Genomic DNA, 24,154 nt, shown 5'->3' with positions numbered 1-24,154 from the left:
ACTGAAGTTTTTTACTATTATCGTGTATCAACCACAACTTATAGTAATATGTATTTAATAGTATGTCTGCATGGGTGTAGCTCAACCGGTTACGGGGTAGTAAGTTGGAGCTAAATAAAAATATTATTTATTTTTAATTAATTCGATACTAATTGTAATTAAATATTCAACGTTGTTAACATTAGCAATTAAAATTTCAATTTGCCTAGAATCGTATAAATATAGACAATTCATACAAATATAATTTTTTGTATTTGTTGTGATTATAATGTTCTACCAATATAATTTATGTGTTTAATTATATAAATTCGATATTAAAATTTTAATTAAAATACTATGTTTTAAATTTATGTGTCGTCTTCATCACCTCTCACCATATAAAAAGAATAATGTTTTATTTTTTTTACCAATATAACTTATTTGTTTAATTATATAAAGCCGATAACCTTATTTTTCTAATTTAAAGTACTATGTTATAAATTTTTATGTAAATTTTCATTTTAATTTATCTAAAAATTATTTTTTTAATAAAATTACATTTAAAAAAAAAGGAGGGGGGGACACGCTCCATGAAACGCGTCGGCAGGGTGTATCCCAGCCCAGCTGGAAACCACCCCCGGCAGCCCCCAGTTCAATGGGAGATGATCTTGGCCCACTGTTTGATTCACAAAACTCCATCACACCCAGCTCAACATTTTATTTTTCTCCTTTTATTTTTTTTATTCCTTTAATATTTAATTAATTAGTGTAAATTACAACCACCTAGGGTTGAAAGTCGGATGGATCGGATCGGAATTAGCCTTTTCGGAAAATTTCCAAAAAAAATCGGAAGTACAAAATCAATTCCAATTCCAATTCCAAAAATTTCGGAATCTAAAAATTCATTCCAATTCCAAAAGACCCGGAAATTTCGGAATTTCGGAAAAAAATCGGAAATCACATAAGCTTTAAAATTTCAAAACTTAGCCCAAATTTTCTAGGATGCTCATATTTTTTAAAAAATAAGAACATCCACATCGATAAAAGTAAAACTAATAATTACTAAATTTCAGTTCAAAAAAATAAATAAATATAAACACAACATAATATCCAATAAAACTTTTAACAACAATTCATTATGTCAAAATCCTAAAACAAAACTTATAGGCGTATTGTTTTGGAAAATAAGTATAATATAAAATATATTATTTATAGGTGTATTTTTCGGAAAAAAATCGGAAATAATATCGGAATTAAATCGGATCGGAAATCGGAAATTCCAAATATATTTTCTATAATTCCAATTCCAATCCAAAAAAATCGGAAAAATTCGGAAATCGGAATTTCGGAAGTTGGAATGAAAAAAGTTGTTCCAAAATCGGAACTTTTCGGATCGGAACTGGCGGAAATTGGAAATTCCGTTCCAACTTGCACCCCTACAACCACCCCTTAGTTGTGGTTAAATAACAAAAACCCCTCTCATGTTTGGGTAATTACAACCACCCCTCAACTATAAATCTTCTTATACGTCCACCCTTGCGGTTTCAAATTTAGTGGAATCTTCGAGATTATATAGATTATTATCACATTTGTACCCGTTTTATCCCATTCGATCTCCACATTTAGAAGCAAGATGATCATAAAATGTGTTTTTTACCCTGTATATATATATCAAATTATGGTGCATCAGAAACTGTATTTTTACACAAAACGAGTACAAACTAGAGCACATTCCACGAAATCTACATGATTATGTTGAATTTGACACCATAATGGTGGAAGTGTAAGAAAAAATCATAGTTGAGGGATAGATGTAATTATCAAAACAAGAGGGGTTTTTTCTTAATTTGACCATATTTATGGTTCCTTCGATGCTACACCCGGTGAAAAATACCAGGTGGGTTTTCTGCTGCCACGTGTTCTTTTTTTTATTTTTCTAAAACCCCTAAAGGTAAACTCTAGCGGAGAATTTATTATAAAATACAAAAAAGAGACACGTGGCAGCAGAAGACCCACCCGGTGTTTTTCACCAGGTGTAGGGTCGAACAAATCCATATTTATTATTTTAATCATCAGCTCCATCTAAGCAAAGCCAGATCTTTAAGCCGATCCGATCCTCTTTTGCAAATATAAATAATCACCTCTACTTAGTGCCTAACCACAATCTCTCTCTCTCTCTCTCTCTCTACCCTTAATCATAATTATTAATCATAATTAATATCTCCTGCTGTCACTGTCAATGTCTCTCCACTACTGAGTTCCACCACCCCTCTTCTCATCGTCATCAGTCAGGTAGGTACACAATTCCCCCTCCTCACATCTCTCAATTTTGAGTAATTTCTAATTTTCAATCAGATCACAATTTTAATTTCAGATCTAAGATTCGTTTCTGTCAAATTTCAGTTTTTTCTCCGGCGAACAGAATCGCCAGCAGCCATGGAAGCGGCGGAATCAACCGACGGCGGCTCGAAAGTAATGAACGTGGGCCTTCTACTGCTCGCCACGCTCGTGGTGGCGAAGCTGATATCCGCATTGATAATGCCCAGATCCAGCAAGCGTTTGCCCCCGGTTGTGAACACGTGGCCGGTTCTCGGCGGTCTGCTCCGGTTCCTGAAAGGACCGATCGTGATGCTGAGGGCGGAGTACCCTAAGCTCGGAAGCGTGTTCACGCTGAATTTGCTGAATAAGAAGATAACTTTTCTGATTGGTCCAGAGGTTTCGCCACATTTCTTCAAGGCCCCTGAATCTGATCTCAGCCAACAAGAGGTTTACCAATTCAATGTCCCCACTTTTGGCCCTGGTGTTGTTTTTGATGTTGATTATACCATTAGGCAGGAGCAGTTCAGGTTCTTCACTGAGGCACTTAGGGTTAATAAGCTCAAAGGTTATGTTGATCAGATGGTTATGGAAGCCGAGGTATTTATCGATTTACTGATATTTTTAACTCTCATGATTCTGATTTCTAAATTGCACTATGTGTTTTGGGGTAGTTACTGTTTTCTTTCTTTAGCTGCATTATATTTTGCTTGTTTGTTTATGCATGTCTTTAACTTGTAAATCGGAGTGAGTATATGTGAGATCGTTTAATGTTGAAAAAAAAACTATAAATAAATCATTTTTTTCGATTCTTTTCAGTTTGAATCTTGTTCTATTTGAAGGAATTGCTTGGATCTTCGATTAGTTTTAGGATGAGCAGAATAAAAGATCGTAGACCTAACGTATTAGCTGCATAACTTGTGATTGCCGACTTCTTATCGTTTTATTCATCCCGGTTTATGTTTTCTCTGTTTTCCTTGATGTGATTATCTTACGTATCCGTTCTATAACTTAGTTAAAGTGTATATTGGTTTTGATGGTTATTGGTTACTATTATGTGCTTGACTCAAGAGTCGAACTTCTCAGCATATAGTGGGTTTATTAATTTACCTACTCATTCCATGGCTGGATTTCGTACGCTATCTATATTATTACTTTAGAAAAATAGAGACGAGAATTATGAGATTGCATGTTCAGTGTGTGCATGCAATCTACAAGTGCAATTCACAGCAGCATTTTGTGGCAAATCAGCTGTTATGGACAATTGCAATTTTAGTGACTACTTTTGAACAGTCTGCATCTATGCTCCTTTTCCCTATTTATTTACCCTCCCGGTTTTACTGAGAAGTTACTGTCACCTATTAGGTAGGGGCCTTCCATTTCTTACTTTATTTATCTACTTATATAATGGACTGTGCAACTGGTTTATGTTTGAGAAACCACAAATGCACTTCTTTAATATATCCTATTCTACAAACATATGAAACCATTTCTCGATTCGTATTCTGATCAAAACATGTTTCCCTCTCTCATTCGGCAGGAATATTTCTCGAAATGGGGAGACAGCGGTGAAGTGGACCTAAAATACGAATTAGAGCACCTAATCATACTAACAGCAAGTAGATGCCTTTTGGGCGAAGAAGTGCGCAATAACCTATTTGAAGACGTGTCAGCACTCTTCCACGACCTCGATAACGGAATGCTTCCAATCAGCGTCATATTCCCATACCTTCCAATCCCAGCACATCGCCGTAGAGACCAAGCCCGCAAAAAGCTCTCCCACATCTTCTCCACCATAATAGCCTCTCGCAAAAATGCAGGCGTATCACAGCACGATTTGCTACAGTGCTTCATCGATTCCAAGTACAAGGACGGTCGCCAAACGACCGAATCAGAGGTCACCGGTTTATTAATCGCCGCCTTATTCGCCGGTCAGCACACCAGCTCCATTACCTCCACATGGACCGGTGCATACCTTCTCTGCAACCCTAAATTCATGTCCGCTGTTGTGAATGAGCAGACGGATTTGGTCCAAAAGCACGGTGACAAAGTTGACTACGACGTGTTGTCAGAAATGGAAGTTCTTTACCGGTGCATTAAAGAATCATTGAGGCTGCATCCTCCATTGATAATGCTTCTTCGAAGCTCGCACAGCGATTTCAGCGTGAAGACTAAAGAAGGGGTCGAGTACGATATTCCGAAGGGGCATATTGTTGCCACATCACCCGCCTTTGCGAATCGGCTGCCCCATATTTATAAAGAGCCGGATAGTTACGACCCGGATAGGTTTGCACCGGGGAGAGATGAGGATAAGGCGGCAGGAGCTTTCTCGTATATATCTTTTGGTGGCGGCAGGCATGGGTGTCTTGGGGAGCCGTTTGCTTATCTGCAGATTAAAGCGATTTGGAGCCATTTGCTTAGGAATTTTGAAATGGAGCTTCTTTCTCCTTTCCCCGAGACTGACTGGAATGCTATGGTTGTGGGTGTGAAGGGGAGTGTTATGGTGCGGTACAAACGCAAAGTTCTTCCGCTCAACTAGCTTCCTTCGCCACGTAATTTGCCGAAAAAGTAGATCTTGTGGCATTTTTTTAACTTAAGCATGTCTTTTAGGTTTGATTTTTACTTGGTGTTTTGAATGTTGACTTCGTCAGACTACGCTGCTTTGTTTTTTTTTTTTTTTTTCCTTCGATTAGTTTTTTGTTCCTTTCAATTTTCTGTTGTGCTGAAGACTCTTTATTGCAGTTTTGTGATTGAATTTTGAAGTATGTGTAGGGTTTTTGTTGCTTTCTTGTGGCTTTTTGGTCGCCTGTTTGATTTTAAATTCTTTTATGGATACAAGTTTAATAATTCAGAGTGATGGTAAAAGCATTAAAATGGTTTAATATGATGATCAGTAGCATTATTCCTACTGATTTCTAACAGCAAATGTACATTTCTGCATTGCTTTTGGGCACTACTTTTAACTGGACATATATTTTTTTTGTTCTCAATAACATTTAGCTCTGATGTTTTTTTTTTTAATAGCCGGCAACTGATACAACACGCATAATAACACAAAAATGAAAACACCGTTTCACAATAGCATTTACAAATTCATAATGCGTTGCAATTTACAATCGGATGCTTCGGACTGCATAAAATTTGAGCACTGGTAAGAGTGACATTGTAAAATCTCATCATGTGTTAAGCTTTTAACCTCTTCCGTTAGGCACGATTTTGATGAGCTCGATATCAAAGAGGAGAGTTTTATCAATCAAACCTTGGTTCCTTAACACGAAATCCAGTGCTCTTTGGCCCTGTCAGTAAGAAGACAACTTTCCATTCGATGATGACCAAACAAATAAATCGACTACAATTAGTAGCAACATTAGAGAGACTAAAATAGTAGAATGAATACCGAAAATGTAGTTGGCCTTGGACCTTTCTTGTTGTAGTCAGAATCGGGATATCCTAGTTCTGGCGGAACAATAATCCTGTACAAACAAACATTTATTGTGTTATTAACATTTCAAGACTCAGATTGTACTACAACATTGTTCCACAAGTATATGTATTTTGCACATGTATTATATTTCTAGGTGAACATCAATAAATTGTGGGAAAGGGTACCTTCTTATACTACCAAGAGCCATGCCTGATACAGCTTCCTCGAATGCGGGTATGACCTGAACAACATATCATCCATAACCCAACAGTGCATTACAAATCATCGTATCACCTATTTTGATATTCACAACTTACATGCTTACAACACTACAGTATATTGATGCTAAAACCACGTTTCTATTGCAAACTGCGTACCAGCACACTTACCTTGGTGAATAATATTACAACTTTACAAGATACAAATACAACTATACAAGTATGTTACCATGATATACATGTAAACATAAAGCTTCAAAGAAAGCGTTAAAAACAATATATTTTAGTTAAGAGTGATGACCAACCTCTTGTGATCCTAATCTGAATTTGAAAAATTCTTTATCTTCGCCCTGCATACTTAAAACAACACATAATAAATAAAACGAAGAGCAAAAAATCCACCAAGTTTAGAATGGCAGTCTGATTATAATATAATGACAAGAAGATAGAATACCTCGAACGAGCCACCCTTTGTCTTGTTACGAGCTTCAAATATCCGTCCATAATATCCAATTGTATAACCATCCCAATCAACCTAATATGGATGAATTTCAGTTGTCATCTCATTTTTATTTTATTTTTACCTAAATAGTGTCCCATCAAATAAACGAATACCGCTCCATCATTTTTATTTGGGATTTGAACAACTCGCAAAATAAACAAATTTAGTGAAACGATTTTAAACTTTTTAAGCCTAATGCATTGATCACATACTGTTATTATTGAAAAAAAAAGTCATATACAATGGGCTTACCACTACAATTTCTCCTGTTTTCGGAATGGGCCCACTACCTTGTCGCAAGTCCTGCAAATGTTACATGTTACATGTTATATGTGAAGGAAAATGTACAAAGTATTAATAGAAATATGCTTGTAAAAAGAGTTGACCTTATATTGGAGACCTGAATTAGTTTCGGTATAATCAGGATAGCGCATCTTTGTCTTGCCGTAATCCTTTCCACGCAAAGCTGGCACTGAATGCCCAAACAGTCAGCCTACAATTAGTCTTCAAAGCTACTAGGCTTAGGCTGCACATTATAATCATACGTACAATTATTCAAAGAACCGACCAAAACTCGTTCCACTGCCACTAGAATAAGTACGTAGCACATCAATAATCGAAACATGGAAATGACCACACCCAACTCTTAAAACCACCTTACCTACATTATATTTTCATCCACTATGTTTACTATTATTCAACGTTACCGAAACCTTATGCATAACATTCTAAAAGGAGATAAGGATAATGTCTACGTACACTTTTTATTTATACATAAGCCTGTAAATGGTGGTGATGTTTTGTTATGCAGTTACCCCACTTGTATTTATTCTAATTCATCTTTATACGTGTTGATTAGATATATCGACCAACTTATTCTCCGAGACCCCGACAACAATTAAAGACTATTTTGTCGATGCGGATGCAGATAACCCTAACAGAAAATTAATGACTTCTCCTAATTCAAAGCAAGCTTTGCTAATTTTTTTATTCGAAAAACATGCCATACAATTGTTACAAATACAGATTACAATCAAACAACAATTGGATAAAAATGTATAAAATAACAAAAAAAAAAAATTAAGTAAAAAGAAAAGGTTAAGGAGATTACTATCAGCATATTCAGATGCAATGGAATCTGGATTCCTTTGAGAATCCAAGGTTGCCGCAGCCAATAATCCAATGGATGACATCAAAATATGTCTCCGATCGATCAGTGCCCTATGCTCCAATCTTTCACTTGCCACTTCAATTCAGTGACAGAATAATAATAAAAAAAAAAATTAGATGATTATACATCTAGAAGAGGAGAATCTGTGAAAAGAAAATAAAGTGGTGGGGCTAACCAAAATAATTTGATGAGTCATCCGAACTTCGGCGGCAGATAACACGCAGCAGGTCTGGAATTATCGGCGGCGGTGGTGGTGGACCTGCGGCGGACGATTTAACACGAAAATACTTAGAAAGAGATCCGACGGCCGAAATTGACGCCATAATTTTCAGAGAGAGAGAGAAGTTTCTAGTGTCTGATTACAAACAAGCGGAGGAGGAGGAGAAAAGGAAATGCTTCGCGGGAAGATAGCGGCCTCAGATTTTCCTTTAAGCGATTGATTACTTCCAAAAGTTCCAATTCTACCCTTTTCTTTGCATATCTGTCAACTATTTTTTCTTTTGTTTTTTTTTTTTCTTTCAAACTTTATTTGTTTTAAAATCTTTTTATTTATTCTTGGGTCCATTTGATATACACCCCTAGAATGGAAAATATATAGCGATAGGTCCACCCCTAAAATTCTTCCTTTAAGATACCCCTGGAGAGGCAAAAGTACTATTGTGCCCTTAAGTGCAATTTTCGCCCAACTGCATTCATTATTTTTGCCCCTGCATTCAGCATAATGCCCAACTGCATTTAGCATTTTGGGCCTGCATTTATCATTTTTATAGATTTTTTAATAAAAAAATAAATTTTTATTAAAAATTTATATCCTATTTTGTATTTTTTTAATTTTTTAATTTTTTAATTTTTAATTTTTTTAATTTTTTTAATTTTTTAATTTTTTTAATTTTTTTTAACTTTTTATAACTTTTTTAATTTTTTTTTAATTTTTTTAATTCTTAATTTTTATTTTATTTTTATGTTTTTGATAAATTTACTGTACATAAATTGACTACATGTGACTATACAGTCATGTATAGTTATATGTAATCATGTACTGTTCTTTTATCCCTCTTTTGTCCTAAAATTAATCTACACCAATAACAAAATTCACAATTTTAATCTTGATATTATAAATCAACTAAACAAAAAAAAAAACATAATTACATGCATATAATCTTCAAAACATGAACACACATTACTATACATTAAAAAACACATAACATACATATAAATATATGCTACTACACGTGACTATAGTTATATATAATTATGTATAGTTATATAAGTGACACATAAGTCTGGAGTACTGTAGCATGAATGCAACTTCACATGGCACTTCCCTGCATCTTATTCTTTGCATCTCATAATGTTATACAAAGCAAAACCTGTGGCAAAAAAAATTCAAGTTAAAGAAAACGAAGAACAAAATGGAACAAATGAATTACATCACATGAAAAAATACCAAAAAACAATGAAAGACATTTTTGTGATAAATTTACTTTGGTGAACTATAGTTACAAGTAATTATGTGCATTATTGTTACTGCATATGACTAGATATGACTATATGTAGTCAACTATAGTCACATGTAGTTAGGTTCATTCTTATTACTACATGTGACTATATATGACTACACGTACCTGACCATATGTGACTATATATGTATATAAATAAAATTCATCTACACCACAAAAAAGTTCACTATTGAATCTATATATAAATATATAAAGGTGATGAATAGAACAATGTGGTTGAAAAAAAAATATTTACTTACTGTAGTGAAATTCTATCACAGAAAATCATTTGATTTGTTGTATGTTCTTGAAACTGAATTAATGAGATGACAAATAAACTCAGATAATAAAATGTGAAAATTAATGAGGTATGTACACATATAATTTAAATTATGAATTGTAGGTATGTATATGGAGAGTAGAATTTTAATTACAAAAAAGAAAACAAAGCAAAATCTTTTATATAACTATAAATAACAATTTTTATTACAAATATCGATTGAAAATACACGGTTATATGCGTATGTTACTATATATTACTATATGTTACTACGTATAATTATGGTTATGTATATATAATTTAAGTCAACACTACAATATAAGAAAACAATTTATATCATCAATCGACTCTTATCCCGATTACATATACAGTAATTAATTGCAAGCCAAAGACAACAAACTTTGCATCAAATCAAGCATCAACACCTAATGTCAGAACAAACAGTAAAATCTGGGAAATAACCACACAATCATTCAATCAAAATCCCAAAATTACAAATAAAAAAAAATCAAGAGATGCTCGTCAAATTACCTGACTGAATTTGAGTAATTCCACCATCACCAGATCCACAACTCAAACGATGAGCAAATTGAGACCAGCGGCACCCTCAACATCAGCGGCCAGAAGAGCAACCGTGACGAGGACGGCAGGAGCGATCTCGACGGCGGCAACAACGGAACCCCGCCGGGGGCGGTGGTGGAGGCTCTGGAGAAGGAGGATGATATATGTACACCAACAAGAGGCCGAGGGGTCGCCTAGATCTGTCGGCACCAGATCTGGCGAGAGAGAATCAGAGAGAGGGAGATATGAAGACAGAGAGGGAGAGATTAAACGACAGGCGGCGCAAGATGGTGGGGGAGCAGTGGGGGAGTAGTGGCGGCGGGCGGCGCAAGACGGTGGGACGGTGGGGAGCAGCGAGACAGAGTAAGAAAGAGAGAGAGATGAAGAGAGAGGGTGAGAATGGCGGTGTGGTTGAAACGTGTGTGAGAAGAGATAAGATTAGGGTATATATTGTATTAAAATTAAAAGGTAAAACATGTACTTCAAGTTGTTCAGAGGGAACTCACTAATTAAGATCAGAAGTTGGGTTTTTGACTAGAGTAGAAATATTTATTGGGCCTCCTCATATCTTATTAATAAAAGGAAGGTTGTTCTGGTGAAACCTTAGGGTTTTTTTTCCCGCTCATTTTATGGCTACATTTGTCATTTAATTATTTTTTACTTTTATTATTTATTATTTTAATTTTCATTTAAACTAATTACGTATCTTTTAATGATATATTATTGTGTGATGAATTCTTTTATACCATTTATTTATTTTTTTTTTTTTTTATTTCAATTTTCATTTAAACTAATTTTAATGATATTTTTATTCTAAACTAATTACGTTTTTCAAGGAATTATCCTGATTTTCTGGCTACATTTGTCATTTAATTATTTTTTACTTTTATTATTTATTTCTTACTTTTATTATTTTATTATTTCAATTTTCATTTAAACTAATTACGTATCTTTTAATGATATATTATTGTGTGATGAATTCTTTGATACCATTTATTTATTTTATTATTTTTTTATTTCAATTTTCATTTAAACTAATTTTAATGATATTTTAATTCTAAACTAATTACGTTTTTTTCAAGGAATTATCTAGATTTTTCTCCCACACCAAATCTACGTATCTTTTATTATTTTATTATTTTCATTTTATTAATCTTATTAATAAAAGGAATTTTATTAATAAAAGGAAGGTTGCATTGGTAAACCCTAGGGCAATTTTTTCCGCTTATTTGAATTTTACAATTATCAATTACTTTTATTATTTTATTTTATTTTATTTAGTAAATTAAGAATCAAGATCAAATTTTTAAATCAATCCCCTCCTTTTATCATTACGTATTCTACCTCATCCTCCTTTTTTTTTTTTGGAAATGTCTTCAATCTCAAATTTTCCGTATTTAATTTGATCCGATAAGATCCATTCGTGATTTGGTATTTTTGGTAATCACATTATCCGATTTGTGTGATTTGTTGATTAATCGCAAAAGAAACGGGATATGATGAGTTTGTTCACATTATCCGATTCAATGGTAGATAATAATTTATCAAACTTTAAAGGCAAACCTGTAATTCTATAAATTTTTTTATTTATTTTCCATTTTCTCCAACTGTCCGACTACTAAATGTCCGTTTATTGAAATATAAAATATGTCATTTTATTGTCGATTACCACTCCTTTGCACTTCTATTCAATGTTTATTTTTTGTTCTTATTCTATTATCATGTTCTTCATTCTTTCTTCATTCTTAGTAGAGCATTTTGAAAGACAAAAACTTGTACAATAACATCCCTACATACGTAAAGAAAAATATCGACCACAAGGTACGTATTGTTTTCTTAGTTTATTGTTTGTTAAACTCTCTCAAATCTAATTTTATACCCTCTTGGAATTTAAATTTAAATGTGAAATTGTCGGTATTTTTCCAATTAAGGATTTATTTGTTTCACTATTATTATTTGTTGATGGATTAAACTATTTAAGTGCTTGCAAATCAAAATTTGGGGGATAGAGATTTTAGGGAATCAAAACTTTTTCAGTTGGTTATGTTTATTCGCATGAAATTTAACCAATATTTGTATCCTTTATGAACAATGTTCTTCTGAAAATTCTTTTATTTATGTATTGAGAGTTTCCTTCAAAGAAAAGATGTGTATCGTTTCATTTGTAATTTCTTAACAACTAAACGTAAAAATTAATCTAATTTCGTCATTTGCATCATTAATGTCTACCTATACTAAATATTTTTTTCATGCGTTTGTGTTTTTTTTTTATAAAAGATTGATGAAGATTAAAGAATGCTAGCTAGCTGACAGCAGTTTGTAAGGTTCCCACAACTAGCAAGTGTTAGGGTTATACACTCAATGTATTACTCCAAAGTTGTGGCGTATAACCAAGCATCTCAGTCAAATGGTAATATGTTTTCAATATATTTATGTATCTTTTATTCTGGACATCTAATATGTTTACAAAAATTACATTTCAGTTTTATGAATAAGAATATTTTTAATTCATTTTTTTTTGTATTCTTAAGTTTTCTGGCCTGGTTGACATAATAATAATATCACTGCACTAAGTCATATACAAAATATTTAAAGAAACTTTGAAAATCTCGAATCGTGTACATTTTTCATTAATTATATTAAATATTTTTTTTTCCATATATTTTTATTTTTATGTGTTTCTTTTTAAATAATCTCTAAAAATACAAAAATTTCGTGCATCACAAATCTAAAGTTAGTTTTGTGTTTACAGTTAAGCATCTCATTTAAATGGTCATATGCTAAGTCTATAAAGCTAACTTAGGTCAACTCCCATACTCCAATCCAGTAGCATTTGAAACTGTACAACATTTTGTTATTAATATTTTGAATGTTGACTAGGTTTATGAGATTCTACACCCGGTTAAATACACCATATAGTTTTAAACCGTACATCTACATAAATAACTATCCACTAAGCGCACATACATATGGACGTGTGTGTTATTATATGTAGATCTACGGTTAAAAACTACATGGTGTAATTCACTAGGTGTAGGTTCTACAAAAATTCAACCCCTAAAAATTATATTGGTAGTGATAGGGACTACAAGTGTACAACCAAGTGATTGTTACTGTGTTAATTTTATTAGATGCATTGAATTGTTCGTTGCATGCTGGGAAAATAATCGACAATATAATTATGCAATATTTTTTTTGCTTATTATGATGTATCATGAAATTTTGACTAGAAAAGTTCTTTATTTCCATTTTTTTATGGTCTTTCTGCAATTAATAATATAAACTATTCTAATTTTGACACCTTAAATTTATGATATAAACGAAATATTATTTTGCATTAATTTTATTCTAATCCCGTGCATCGCACGGGTAAAATTACTAGTATATTTTCAAAAGTAGGGGTGTATCACTAATTTCCCCTTTATTCTTTCACTATTTTGGTATGTTTCATTTCTATATATTTTATTTACTTGTGTTTATTTTTTTGCCGATTTTTATATAAGTAAACCTCTACTTTCATACAATAGTTCCCAAATCACACGATTTATTCAAGTAATTCATAATATATGTTTTAGTTGGTATGCCTTGACGAAAAGTACAATTTCATAGAAAGTTTTGGAACCTCAAGTACACTTTAACTATATTTACTTTTTTGGATGAGATAGTATTTATAAAGGCAAAGTACAGTTTATACCCCTGAACTATAGGGGTTGTATCTGTTTGCCTCTTGAATTACAAAACGTCACAAATACCCTCTCAAGTTTATGGTTAACCATTAAATTATTAACATCTTTAATTTAAATGTGTAATTACTTCTCTGCCCTTGGGGATTTGTTGTAAGAAACTTAATAATTATATAATTAATATGTGTTGTATTTGTCGATTTTGTTATGAATTTGTGATTGAAGTGAATTAATAGTTTACATGATTTTCTTAATTGTGTTTAATTTTTGGATTCAATATATTTATTTATTGTCCTTTTGTTCAATTTTGTGTATTTTTTGTTTATGCCCTTCACTAAATGCATAACTTTTGGGGTGATTTTCGTGTATTATAAGATGTCTTGTAACACGAAGTACAAGAATTTTGTGTATTTGAGTTGTTACCTAATAAATTTTTGAAGAAAAAAACAGTGGCCTTTTAATGGTTAAATAAGGAGAAGAAAAGCGGAAATACGAGAAAAAGAAACCCAAAAATATGAAGCAAAATAACTCGAAAAAAAAAAGCAAAAAAAAGTCGATGAAAGAGCTTTAATACATATATATATATATATATATATATATATATATATATATATATATATATATATATATATATATATATATATATATATATATATATAAATAATTGAATAGAGGGGCAAAGTAGTCAGAAAATGTCCAAAGGTGAAAAAATGGCTAGAAATCATCAAGTTAAAGTGCCACATCAGCATTTACAAATAAAATTTAAATGAAGGGGGGTATTTGAGACGTTTTGTAGTTCAAGGGGGCAAACTGGTACAACCCCCATAGTTCAGGGGTGTAAACTGTACTGTGCCCTATTTATAACCTTATGCCTCGTTTGCTTAGTGTTATTAAGCTATATTAACTAAGAGGTTATTAAGATGTTTGGTTAATAAGATTTGTGTTTAGTCAATTCAACTACTATTCCTAAAGTACGCAATTAAATGCTACTATTTGATTAAATTACTAGTACCCTTCGCTTTGAGATTAATTTTATAGAGGGTGATTAGAAAAGGAAAAGACAATTTTGTCCTTAAAACATTAATTTTGTTAATTAAAAGACTTTTTTATACAATTCACATGTAGTACCAAAATTTAACAAATTTAGTATAGGGTTTAATCTAACAAATCAAATATCTTACAGACTAAATAATTAATTAATCAGTGAGGATATTAATCCAATCTCACTTAATCCAATGTGACTGATATGGGCAAGCAAACGAGGCCTTAAAGTCTTGTTCGGTTACCATTGTTAGGTTCTCTTGATTAAATAATAAGGGTTAGTAAGACGTTCGATTGACAAGTAGCATATTTAGTTAAAATTCATTACAAAAGTTAAAGCCCGCAATTAAATATTATTATTTTATTAAATTAGTAGCACCTTCTTGCAGTAAGCAATTCCGCGTTCGAGTTATCAAAAGAGCTTCATGACTCTACGAGGAATCTCCGATGCTATGTGAAGGATTTTGTGAAGAATGAGGTGGAGAAGAAGACTGATTTTATTTAGTTGTTGGGAATATTGCAATTCAATCCCCTAACTTAAGTTTTCTAAGTTTAGTAAAATTGTAATTTTTGCCCCAATTTTATGTTATCTGATGTTATTCTATTTTATTGAAGTGAATAACTAAAATCATAATGGGTGCATTGAATGATTTAAAATTTTACACAGGGTTTTTTTGCTAGTTGTTTTATCACATGGGGGGTTTTGGCACGTATGGATTACACACGGGTACTTTTTGCATATTACTCCAGAAATTAAATACTTATAACCTTGATACTCAATTGATCAGTAGGAAATTAATTATCTAATCCATGCTAGTCCAATATATGTAACCGAATGAGCTATAAATCTTACTTCATCCGTCCCATATATTATATGTTGTTTTGGGTAGTTGCGCGCATATTAAGAAATTCAATAAAATGCATAGATTATACCAAAAACAACATGGTAAATACTAACATACACTTATCATTAATTATTTTTCAATTAACTAATTGAGAGTGATAAGGGGTAAAAATGAAGCGAAAAAATAAATAAAAAATAATGCTCTATTGGAACTCTAAAATGGCAAATAATTTGAGAAAAAAATACTCCAAAAAAGAACACAAATAATATAGGACAAATGGAGTAATTATTTGTAGGATACATATATTAGTAGTATCATATGTATGAGGTTATTGCATTGGATAAAAACATAAGATTATAAAATCTCATGTTTACTAGACGTAGTGGTGTTTGCAGACGCTTTTTGAAAGTGATTATGAGTTTTTTTTTGCTCATAATTTGTTTTCAGGTGTTTGTAAAATCAACTTTTGTTTTTGCTTCTCTTAAAATAATCTGCTTAAAGCTATTTTTTTTAAAAACATCCGTTTTTTCTATTTAAGTTCATTTTCCAGAATATTTGCAAACACCCCCAACTTTTAGAAATAACCACTTAAAATTGACTTAACTCACAATCAATAACTTCTACTTTAAAATAATCATTTGCAAACACCACAATAATACAATTGACAAAAATATGGTTCATGTTTCAGTTGTTGGACATATTTCCCATTTCACTAATTCAAGTTGCATTGTAAAGCCAACAAATATATCAACTTCCATATTTTGCATTGTAAAAATCAGTCCCTCCAGGAAAATAGCACACTAAAAACATTGAATGTACTCATAGATAATAGTGAAATTGTTAAATCATTACACCAAAAACATTCTTACAATAAATACTCACCACAAACTGAACTGGTAAGGGAAGCCCAGTCACTTTATTATTATTCTAGCAATAAAATAAGAAAGATTGATCAAGAAACACTTCACAAGCTGACAAGCTTAAGAGTATTAGCCTTCTCTTGCAGACTGTCGAGCAAGCTATCGAAACTCTTCTTGAAAGAATCGACTCCTTCTAGCTCAAGCTGTGACCCCACATAACCCCAGTCGATGCCCAACTTCTCAAGTGCGCTGTAAATTCCTTCAGCCTCCGACACATTCGAGTCGATAGTCCTTGCAACCGAGCCATGGTCAAGGAATGCCAGCAGTGCTTGATCAGGCATCGTCGATACCTATAATATTAATACAGCTAATACATTAATACAGTTGCGACCAACAAAATTCTATTAATTTAGCAGAACATTAAATTACCGATTAATTAATAATTACTAATTAAGTTGAAAATGATAGTTGTACTACCACAAGTTCTTACCATGTTAAGAAAAGTACCGAGGGATGAGATTAAAAAAAAGACAATTGAATCATATTTTGCTAAGCCTTTATAAATTTATCATAAATGTATTTATTTACGTATTTAAAGAGTTATTTTCGTGCATTATTAATTAATACACAAGATGGGGCATATCGATTATCTTACAAATTTAGCGAATTATTTGTTGTCCCCGAGTCGGGGCGGAGAAAATTATCGAGGTTCTCTACTGTATTACGTAAGGAATGTTTCAAGTCATCTCATAATTTAATTTTATTGAAAAATCAAAAAAGTCTACTAAATAAGACAAACAAAAAAAAAAAAAAAAACAAGAGAGAGAGAGAGAGAAAAAGATAAGATGGGGGTGGCTTACAGTGTCAGGTCCAATAAGAGGAGCCACATAAAGAGTGTCTGGATAAGCAGGATTCTTGACACTAGTTGATGCCCAAAGTAGCCTTTGCTTCTTTGCTCCTTTCTTCACCAGAGCTTCCCATCTCGGACCCGAGAATTTCTTCTGGTACAGCTGGTAAGCCAATCCTGCTTGCGCATTTGCAGCCTGTCCAACATAATTACCATTATTACCCTCGATTTCTTCTTTTATTACTACTCTTTACAACTTTTGCAGCTAACACAAACAATTGTGACTGACGGATTTGAATTTTTTACCTTTCCTCGGAGATCGAGTGCTTCTGGTGTACCAATCTTCTCAAGCATCTTGTCGACCAGTGAATCTACTCGACTAACAAAGAACGAAGCAACACTTGTCACTCGTGACAGGTCATCGAGCCCAGATGCCTCGAGACCGTCCAGGTAAGCATCAATCACTGCTTCGTATCTCGCAAGAGAGAAGATGAGCTGCATGTATATATATAGCCCGTAACAAATACTTTTCAGTATCAAAAGATAAAAAGGAGTACTATGTTCATATTGGTTTGTCGAATAATATGAAGAATGAACTGACCGTGACATTAACGCTAATTCCTAGTGCAATGACTTCCTTGATTGAGGGAATGCAAGGAGCTGTAGCGGGAATTTTGATGTAGACATTTGAGCGATTAACCCATTTATGAAGCCATTTAGCAGCCTCTATTGTGTTTTCGGTATCATCCGCGAGTCGTGGTGAAACTTCGACAGAGACGTATCCATCAGCCCCATCTGTTTCGTCGTAAATCGCCTCGAAAAGTTTGCATGCATCTTGGATATCTTTCACCACAAGTTCCCAGTACGCACTTTCTATGTCTTTTCCGGATTGCACTAGTTCCCTGCATTTATTTATTCACATATATATGATACTGTAATTAAGCTGCAAGCCCCTTTCTCAAAAAACCAACAAAATCGATGGTAAATTTATATCAGGAAAATCGAAATAAAAAGGGTCCAAAGTTTTTTTTAATGGAATAGGGTTATTTACTCTCGATCTTATTTATGTTGTTATTTTTGGCCCACCCTGTTTTCCAGCTAAATATACATAGAGCAGAAATATAGCTACAACAATGAACTTGGAACATTTTGAAGAAACTCCGACAACTTGAAAACAAATCGAAACATGCATTTTTTTTACCTGAATTGATCATTGTATGCACTTGAAGTTGATATTGCTTTCTGGAATATCTGTATTCATACAAAACAAGAATTGTTCGATTAGTGAAAGCCAACAGAAGGTTGGTACATGCAGCATTTTTCTCTATTCAATTTCAACATTTATTTATCAGAATAAAAAGTTTACCGCAGGGTTGCTGGTAACACCTCTGACTCCACTTTCGATCAACGGAATAAGATCGGTGACGGGGCGGCATAGATTGTCGTACCACGGGCTTTGCCCTTCCTTCTCATAAAGATCATGAAGTGTTGTTTTCTTCACAGTGCTTCCATTTCCATCATTTTTTGAGCATCTTACACTGACCAAATTTAACTTCTAAATTAGAATCATCTTCATAAAATCAACCAAATTTACAAGCACCAAAATCATACATCTTCATAAAATAAATTACCTCTTTCATAGCCACTTAAAGTATAGATAGATACTAACGAGAGAGAGAGAGAGAGAGAGAGAGAGAGAGAGAGAGAGAGAGAGAGAGAGAGAGAGAGAGAGAGAAACAAGCTCCAATAAAATCAATCCCTCATAAACCATAAAAATTGAATCTTTAAAGAAAAAAACATAAGTGGACTTACACCAAAGAAGCCTTGATGGGGTGATTGGTGCCGACGGTGAGCTTTGAAGATGAAATCGGGTTACCGAAACCGGCGGTTCGTTTGCGCAGATCAACACAGCACATGGGCTGCTGCGAAGATCTGGTTGTGGGCCTTGAATTAGTAGCGGAATTAGCAAAACCTGATGCTGAGAGCTTAGAAATGGAAGACATGGTGGTGGCTGATTGATTTCGATTGCTGTGAATGACAACTGTGATCAGTTGATGCTTTTTATTATGATTATTATTATTATTGGTAGAGAGAGAGAGAGGAGAGAGAGAGAGATGAAGGTATTACTTATTAGGGCTAATTGTGGTAGAAAGAGGCAAAGATGTAATTAAAGAAAGAGATGAAGGGCTGTTTTGTGTTGACTTGGCTGTAGATGGTTGGAAAGAGCCGGTGAGGGGTAATTCTGTAAATTGTTGTACAGCCAATTTTGTTTGGTGGGTTTGGTAGGTAACTTTTTCACGCTTTCCAATAACTCTGCTGCCCTTTTCATTTAATTTTTTTTTTAATTTTTTTTTTTAATAATTATTGGTAATTTTGGTTTTCTCCCTCTCGAGTAAATGACAATTATAAGGACATTTCTAAAAGCATATTCAACAGACTTCTCATAAATAATTATGTATACGGCAAAACCTTCTCTAAAAGCATCTATTTCAATATACAACTATATCCCTCAATTATGTATTTGTATACGAAAGAATATTTCATTACACTAAGTAAATTTGACATCGTAAATGTGGACATATAAAATAATATATATTGATGATGTGATTGTAATTACCCAAACATAAGGGTGATTTTCGTGATCGTAATTTGCCCTTGTTTATAACGAAAAATATTGTTTGAATTTCGAAACGTAATTTTTAAATTCTGCAAAGTTCTGTTTATGATTTTGTTTAAGAATTACAAAAAAACCTTGTTAAATAAATAGCCTTAGGACATAAAAAACATATATTCGTTTAGTGAGGTTATATAGTTTATATCTCATTTAGATTAGGGATGGCAATTTGACCCGCCCCGATGGATCCCCGCCTCGACCCGCCCCGAATTTTTTGGGTATTACCCGCCCCAAAAAAAAATGGGGCGGGTATGGGAATTGAATTTTTTTTTACCGGGTACGGGTACGGGGATGGGTTTACCTATACCCGCCCCGTACCCGTCCCCGTACCCGCTCCACATTATTTATATATATAATATATATTTATTAATTATTATATTAAATATAAATAATTAAATAATAGTAATATATTAAATATTAGCTACAAATGAGGATTTTTAGATTTCGATTATATAATTAAATATTGGTTTATTTATTGAAATAAGCCTTTAAACTATAAGTATATTGCATATTTATTTATTAAAAAAAAAACAATGGACGGGAATTTTTACCCGTCTCGATACCTGTGGGGATTTTATTAGGTGGGTATGGGGATTCTTTTAATACCCGTGGGGATTTTGACGGGGATGGGGATGAGGATTTCCACAGCGGGGCGGGGGTGAGGATTGCAAAACCCACCCCATACCCACCCCATTGCCATCCGTAATTTAAATAGTATTCTTTTTTTTCATTTAAAAAAAAATCTTATGATTTGTATCTATATAATATATAAAGACAAGGTACACAATTGATGTTTTCACATCTCCAATTTTGACCCCACATTTATTTCATTTATTTCATTTTTTGACTTCTTCCCTTAATTAATCCTTATTACATTGTATTTTTTATTTGTTTACCTTATTTCAAAACATTTATGTATAAAATAAAATTATTTACATTTATGATTTACATGGAAATTAATATGATAACAATATAATTATTTATTTTAATATAATTTATTACAATATTGTTATTTCTAATATTTTACATTTACAAAATATAAATATTAGTTTATGTTAAAAATTGGATATTTTTACTAATATTTATAATATGTTATTTTGAATTTCAAAATTTACATTTTAATTTATTTTATATTTAAATACACGTGTTTAAAGATTATACTTCAACCAAATCTGCATTTTTCACTTTTTAAAATTTCTGATTTTATGTTTTTTTATGATTTTATTTCAATAATTTTGGAACATATTTATTTGTTTTTTTTCATTATTTTGAAAAGAAAACTAGAAAAGTCAATAATTTATCAGTTTTATTTTTGAAAAGAAAACTCGATATATATATATATTCTACACACTATTTTTTATAGTGGAATAATCATAATTATATTTATATACGGTTCATTAATTGTTTTTTTATCTCACGTTTTAATTTATTTTTCCGAAATATATTTTTCGAATGTCTTTTTGAAAAAAAAATAGAAAAGTCACTTTTTTATGATATATATTTTCAAATATAGTTTTTTTTAATAATTCTATTCAAAAATAATAATAATTGTTTTTACAAATCATTAATAGTCCAAATGATTCTATCAATAAATTAATTTATCAATATACATGGATTTTTTTTATATATTTTGCCAACTTAATATATATTTATTAATTTAATTTTAAAAATATTAATATAACAACATTTCAATTTTGAAATTTAAAGTTTAAGATTCCAAATTTTGAATTTCAAATATTTTTTTTTTACTATAAATTGTCAATCAATTTCCCAATTTTATGTCATATAATTTGATTTCTTACCTATTTAAGTTGATTGGTTAAGATTCATATGAATAAGTTATGGAAAATATCTCATCAACAATAATTAATTAAGATTATGACATTAAATGTGTATTTCCATAATAAACTTTTATTATATAAAACACAAGTATAAATACCCCTCATTCCAATCCATTTCACTCACTCATACTCTCCACCCGAATTTTACACTCACAAAAAAATAAAAATAAGTTCATATGGCTGCGAAGAGGAAAAGTTTTATTTTTTTTAACTTTTTTTTGATATATTCATAGTTTTGTATGTACTTTATTTCATTATTTTGATATAATGAATTTGTCCAATTGTTATTTACACATATACATGTATTTAGTCTAACGTGTTATTTGTTGTTTGTTTATGTTATTTTTGTAGATATTATGGATAATATCGACGTATGTGCTATGTGTGACGACATCGGTTGCATCAAAGCAGTAGAAACAATTTCGTGAATCTCATATGAATTGTGCGAGAAAAAAATACTCATTTTCTTCATTCCTTAAAAGAACGTCAACGAAGTGATAAATGTAAATAATAATATGTGCAATTTCACTATTTAAAATCTTATATATTACATTTTTTAATTGGCGGCGGTTATATGCAAGCCCATTTTTTTATTAGTTCAAAACCACGTAAAGAAGTTTATTAGTTCAAGCCCGTAAATTAATCTAATTTTATTACATCAAGACCAAAGATGACAAATATACCCTTATCCACAAATAATACTCAAATACAAATAAATCTTATTTTTAATTTGTTCAAGACCAAAAAAAAAAAAAAAATATCACGACTGCCAACCAGCGAGACTTTCACTGCACCGGTGATGACCAGCGACCAACCCACCGCACCATTACCACCACCGCACCACCACCAACAAGGAAATCCATTTTACTAAACTTTTGTTTGTAAATTTGAAAACATTAATCGAGCATCGATGTCCTTTTTACTAAATTTTTATTTGTAAATTCGAAAACATTAATCGAACATCGATTCTTGATAAATATGTATGAATGAACATTAATCTATGCTTATTTCTTGTTGGGTTGCAATGATTTGGCCGATTTTGGAAAAAAAATTGAGATTGAAATTTGTTTTTTTTTATTTTTTTTCGTTGGTTTCCGAAATCGGTTTATCCACACCGATTTTGTACACGAAAATCGGCGTCATAATACCGATTTCTGTTAACCAAATCGGCGACACAACGCCGACTTTACAAGTCAAAATTGGCGTTCTAATGTCGATTATTGAGTACAAAATCGGTTTTCGAATACCGATATTTTTTTAATTTTTTTTTAAATAATACATTATATATTTGGTTAATTGATATTTTTTAAATATTTGAAACGAAAATGTTTATCACCATTCGGTGGCGTCTACCTCTCATTTAACTCAATTGAGTAGAGCTTTCCGTATCTCAAATATTTATTCGTTAGATAATTCATTTGAATAATCCACCATCAATCCACTAGGTTGATGCACGAAAGTATGAGAAAATGGGCTTAAAAAAACAAAGATAATAAAATCGGTATTTAAAAACCGATTTTTGTAGTACAAGTCGGCATGACAATACCGATAATACAAAAACAAATCGGTGTTGTCATGCCGATTTTTACTACAAAAATCGGTTTTTAAGTACCGATTTTTATTAAAATAATCGGAATGTGGTTACCGACTTTAGTAACAAAAATCGGTATTTGCAGACCGATTTTTGGTATCGTCGAATTTTGTTCTCAAAAAAAAAAAAAAATGACCCAAAAGCAAAAATAAACGGTTAAAACATATTTCATTGTGTTCTCCACCCTCGTAAACTACCATGTCATTGTTTTTCTGGTTCCATCGTGAATGTTTGGTATGTATTTGATAATTTTGGTGTGTAGGATTTCTTTGTGGGTTTGTGAAGAAGAAGGAAAAGAAGAAGGAGAGTTTTAAGTCGTGAAATAAGGAATAGGGGTTTCTGGATCTATGTATTTTATTTGGTCTTGCACAAAAGAAATGATTTTTTTTTTTTAATGTTTTGTCTTTTTTATTTGATTTTAAATTTCATTAAGGGTAAATTTGTATTTTTATGTTGGAGGTCTTGAACTAATAAAAAAATGGGCTTGTATATAACCGCCGCCTTTTTAATTTGTGTAAAGTTGCATCACCAAAGTACACAATTGAGGTTTTCACATCTCCAATTTTGGCCCCACATTTCTTTCTTTATTTTCAATTCAGTTTACTTACCTTATATTAAACATATTCCACAAATTTGACAATTTGAATAGAAATCCATTTCACACATTCTCATTAAAAAAAAATCGTTTTGATTTATAAATATTCTAAATTGCATCATTTTATGGTAAAATGGGTCGCACCCTACCGCCATTGATCGAATCAAGATTTAAGGATATATTTCAATTGAGTTTAATTGCTTTTTGTAATGCAATTTCCACATTTA

The 24,154-nt window shown here is 32.0% G+C and overlaps 3 protein-coding genes and 1 long non-coding RNA gene across 7 annotated transcripts; 2 read left to right on the top strand and 2 right to left on the bottom strand.

Annotated features, from left to right (window-relative positions):
• Window positions 1-2,063: 2,063 nt before the first annotated feature.
• Window positions 2,064-5,082, top strand: LOC105968057 (obtusifoliol 14-alpha demethylase). 2 transcript variants are annotated; one of them, XM_012992663.2, is made up of 3 exons: window positions 2,064-2,271; window positions 2,383-2,895; window positions 3,836-5,082. In XM_012992663.2, the coding sequence occupies exons 2-3, from the start codon at window positions 2,416-2,418 to the stop codon at window positions 4,832-4,834; spliced, it is 1,479 nt and encodes a 492-aa protein (XP_012848117.1). In that variant the 5' UTR covers window positions 2,064-2,271; window positions 2,383-2,415; the 3' UTR covers window positions 4,835-5,082. The 2 variants fall into 2 exon arrangements, with proteins under 2 accessions (XP_012848117.1, XP_088681192.1); XM_088825066.1 differs by lacking the exon at window positions 2,064-2,271 and having other exon boundaries at window positions 2,274-2,895.
• Window positions 5,083-5,152: 70 nt separating this feature from the next.
• Window positions 5,153-8,075, bottom strand: LOC105968058 (FKBP-like peptidyl-prolyl cis-trans isomerase family protein). Its single transcript, XM_012992665.2, has 9 exons — window positions 7,786-8,075; window positions 7,551-7,685; window positions 6,826-6,911; window positions 6,692-6,742; window positions 6,392-6,472; window positions 6,243-6,287; window positions 5,905-5,960; window positions 5,693-5,768; window positions 5,153-5,591 (listed from the first exon to the last, which is right to left on the bottom strand). The coding sequence occupies exons 1-9, from the start codon at window positions 7,931-7,933 to the stop codon at window positions 5,487-5,489; spliced, it is 783 nt and encodes a 260-aa protein (XP_012848119.1). The 5' UTR covers window positions 7,934-8,075; the 3' UTR covers window positions 5,153-5,486.
• Window positions 8,076-16,312: 8,237 nt separating this feature from the next.
• On the bottom strand, window positions 16,313-19,229 carry TRA2 (Aldolase-type TIM barrel family protein). Its single transcript, XM_088825756.1, has 7 exons — window positions 19,039-19,229; window positions 18,593-18,764; window positions 18,428-18,477; window positions 17,828-18,128; window positions 17,533-17,721; window positions 17,240-17,422; window positions 16,313-16,729 (listed from the first exon to the last, which is right to left on the bottom strand). The coding sequence occupies exons 1-7, from the start codon at window positions 19,227-19,229 to the stop codon at window positions 16,484-16,486; spliced, it is 1,332 nt and encodes a 443-aa protein (XP_088681882.1). The 3' UTR covers window positions 16,313-16,483.
• Window positions 17,252-19,537, top strand: LOC105968063 (uncharacterized). 3 transcript variants are annotated; one of them, XR_016034520.1, is made up of 4 exons: window positions 17,252-17,392; window positions 17,492-18,088; window positions 18,498-18,527; window positions 18,598-19,537. It is a non-coding gene; the product is annotated as an uncharacterized LOC105968063 (long non-coding RNA). The 3 variants fall into 3 exon arrangements; XR_016034519.1 differs by lacking the exon at window positions 18,498-18,527; XR_016034521.1 differs by lacking the exons at window positions 18,498-18,527; window positions 18,598-19,537 and having other exon boundaries at window positions 17,255-17,392; window positions 17,545-18,276.
• The last annotated feature ends 4,617 nt before the right edge of the window (window positions 19,538-24,154 follow it).

This window comes from Erythranthe guttata, chromosome 11, assembly GCF_056151865.1.
Source record: "Erythranthe guttata isolate IM_541 chromosome 11, IM_541, whole genome shotgun sequence".
In the NCBI taxonomy this organism is placed as follows: Eukaryota; Viridiplantae; Streptophyta; class Magnoliopsida; order Lamiales; family Phrymaceae; genus Erythranthe; species Erythranthe guttata.
This window is presented reverse-complemented; position numbering and strand designations above follow the sequence as displayed.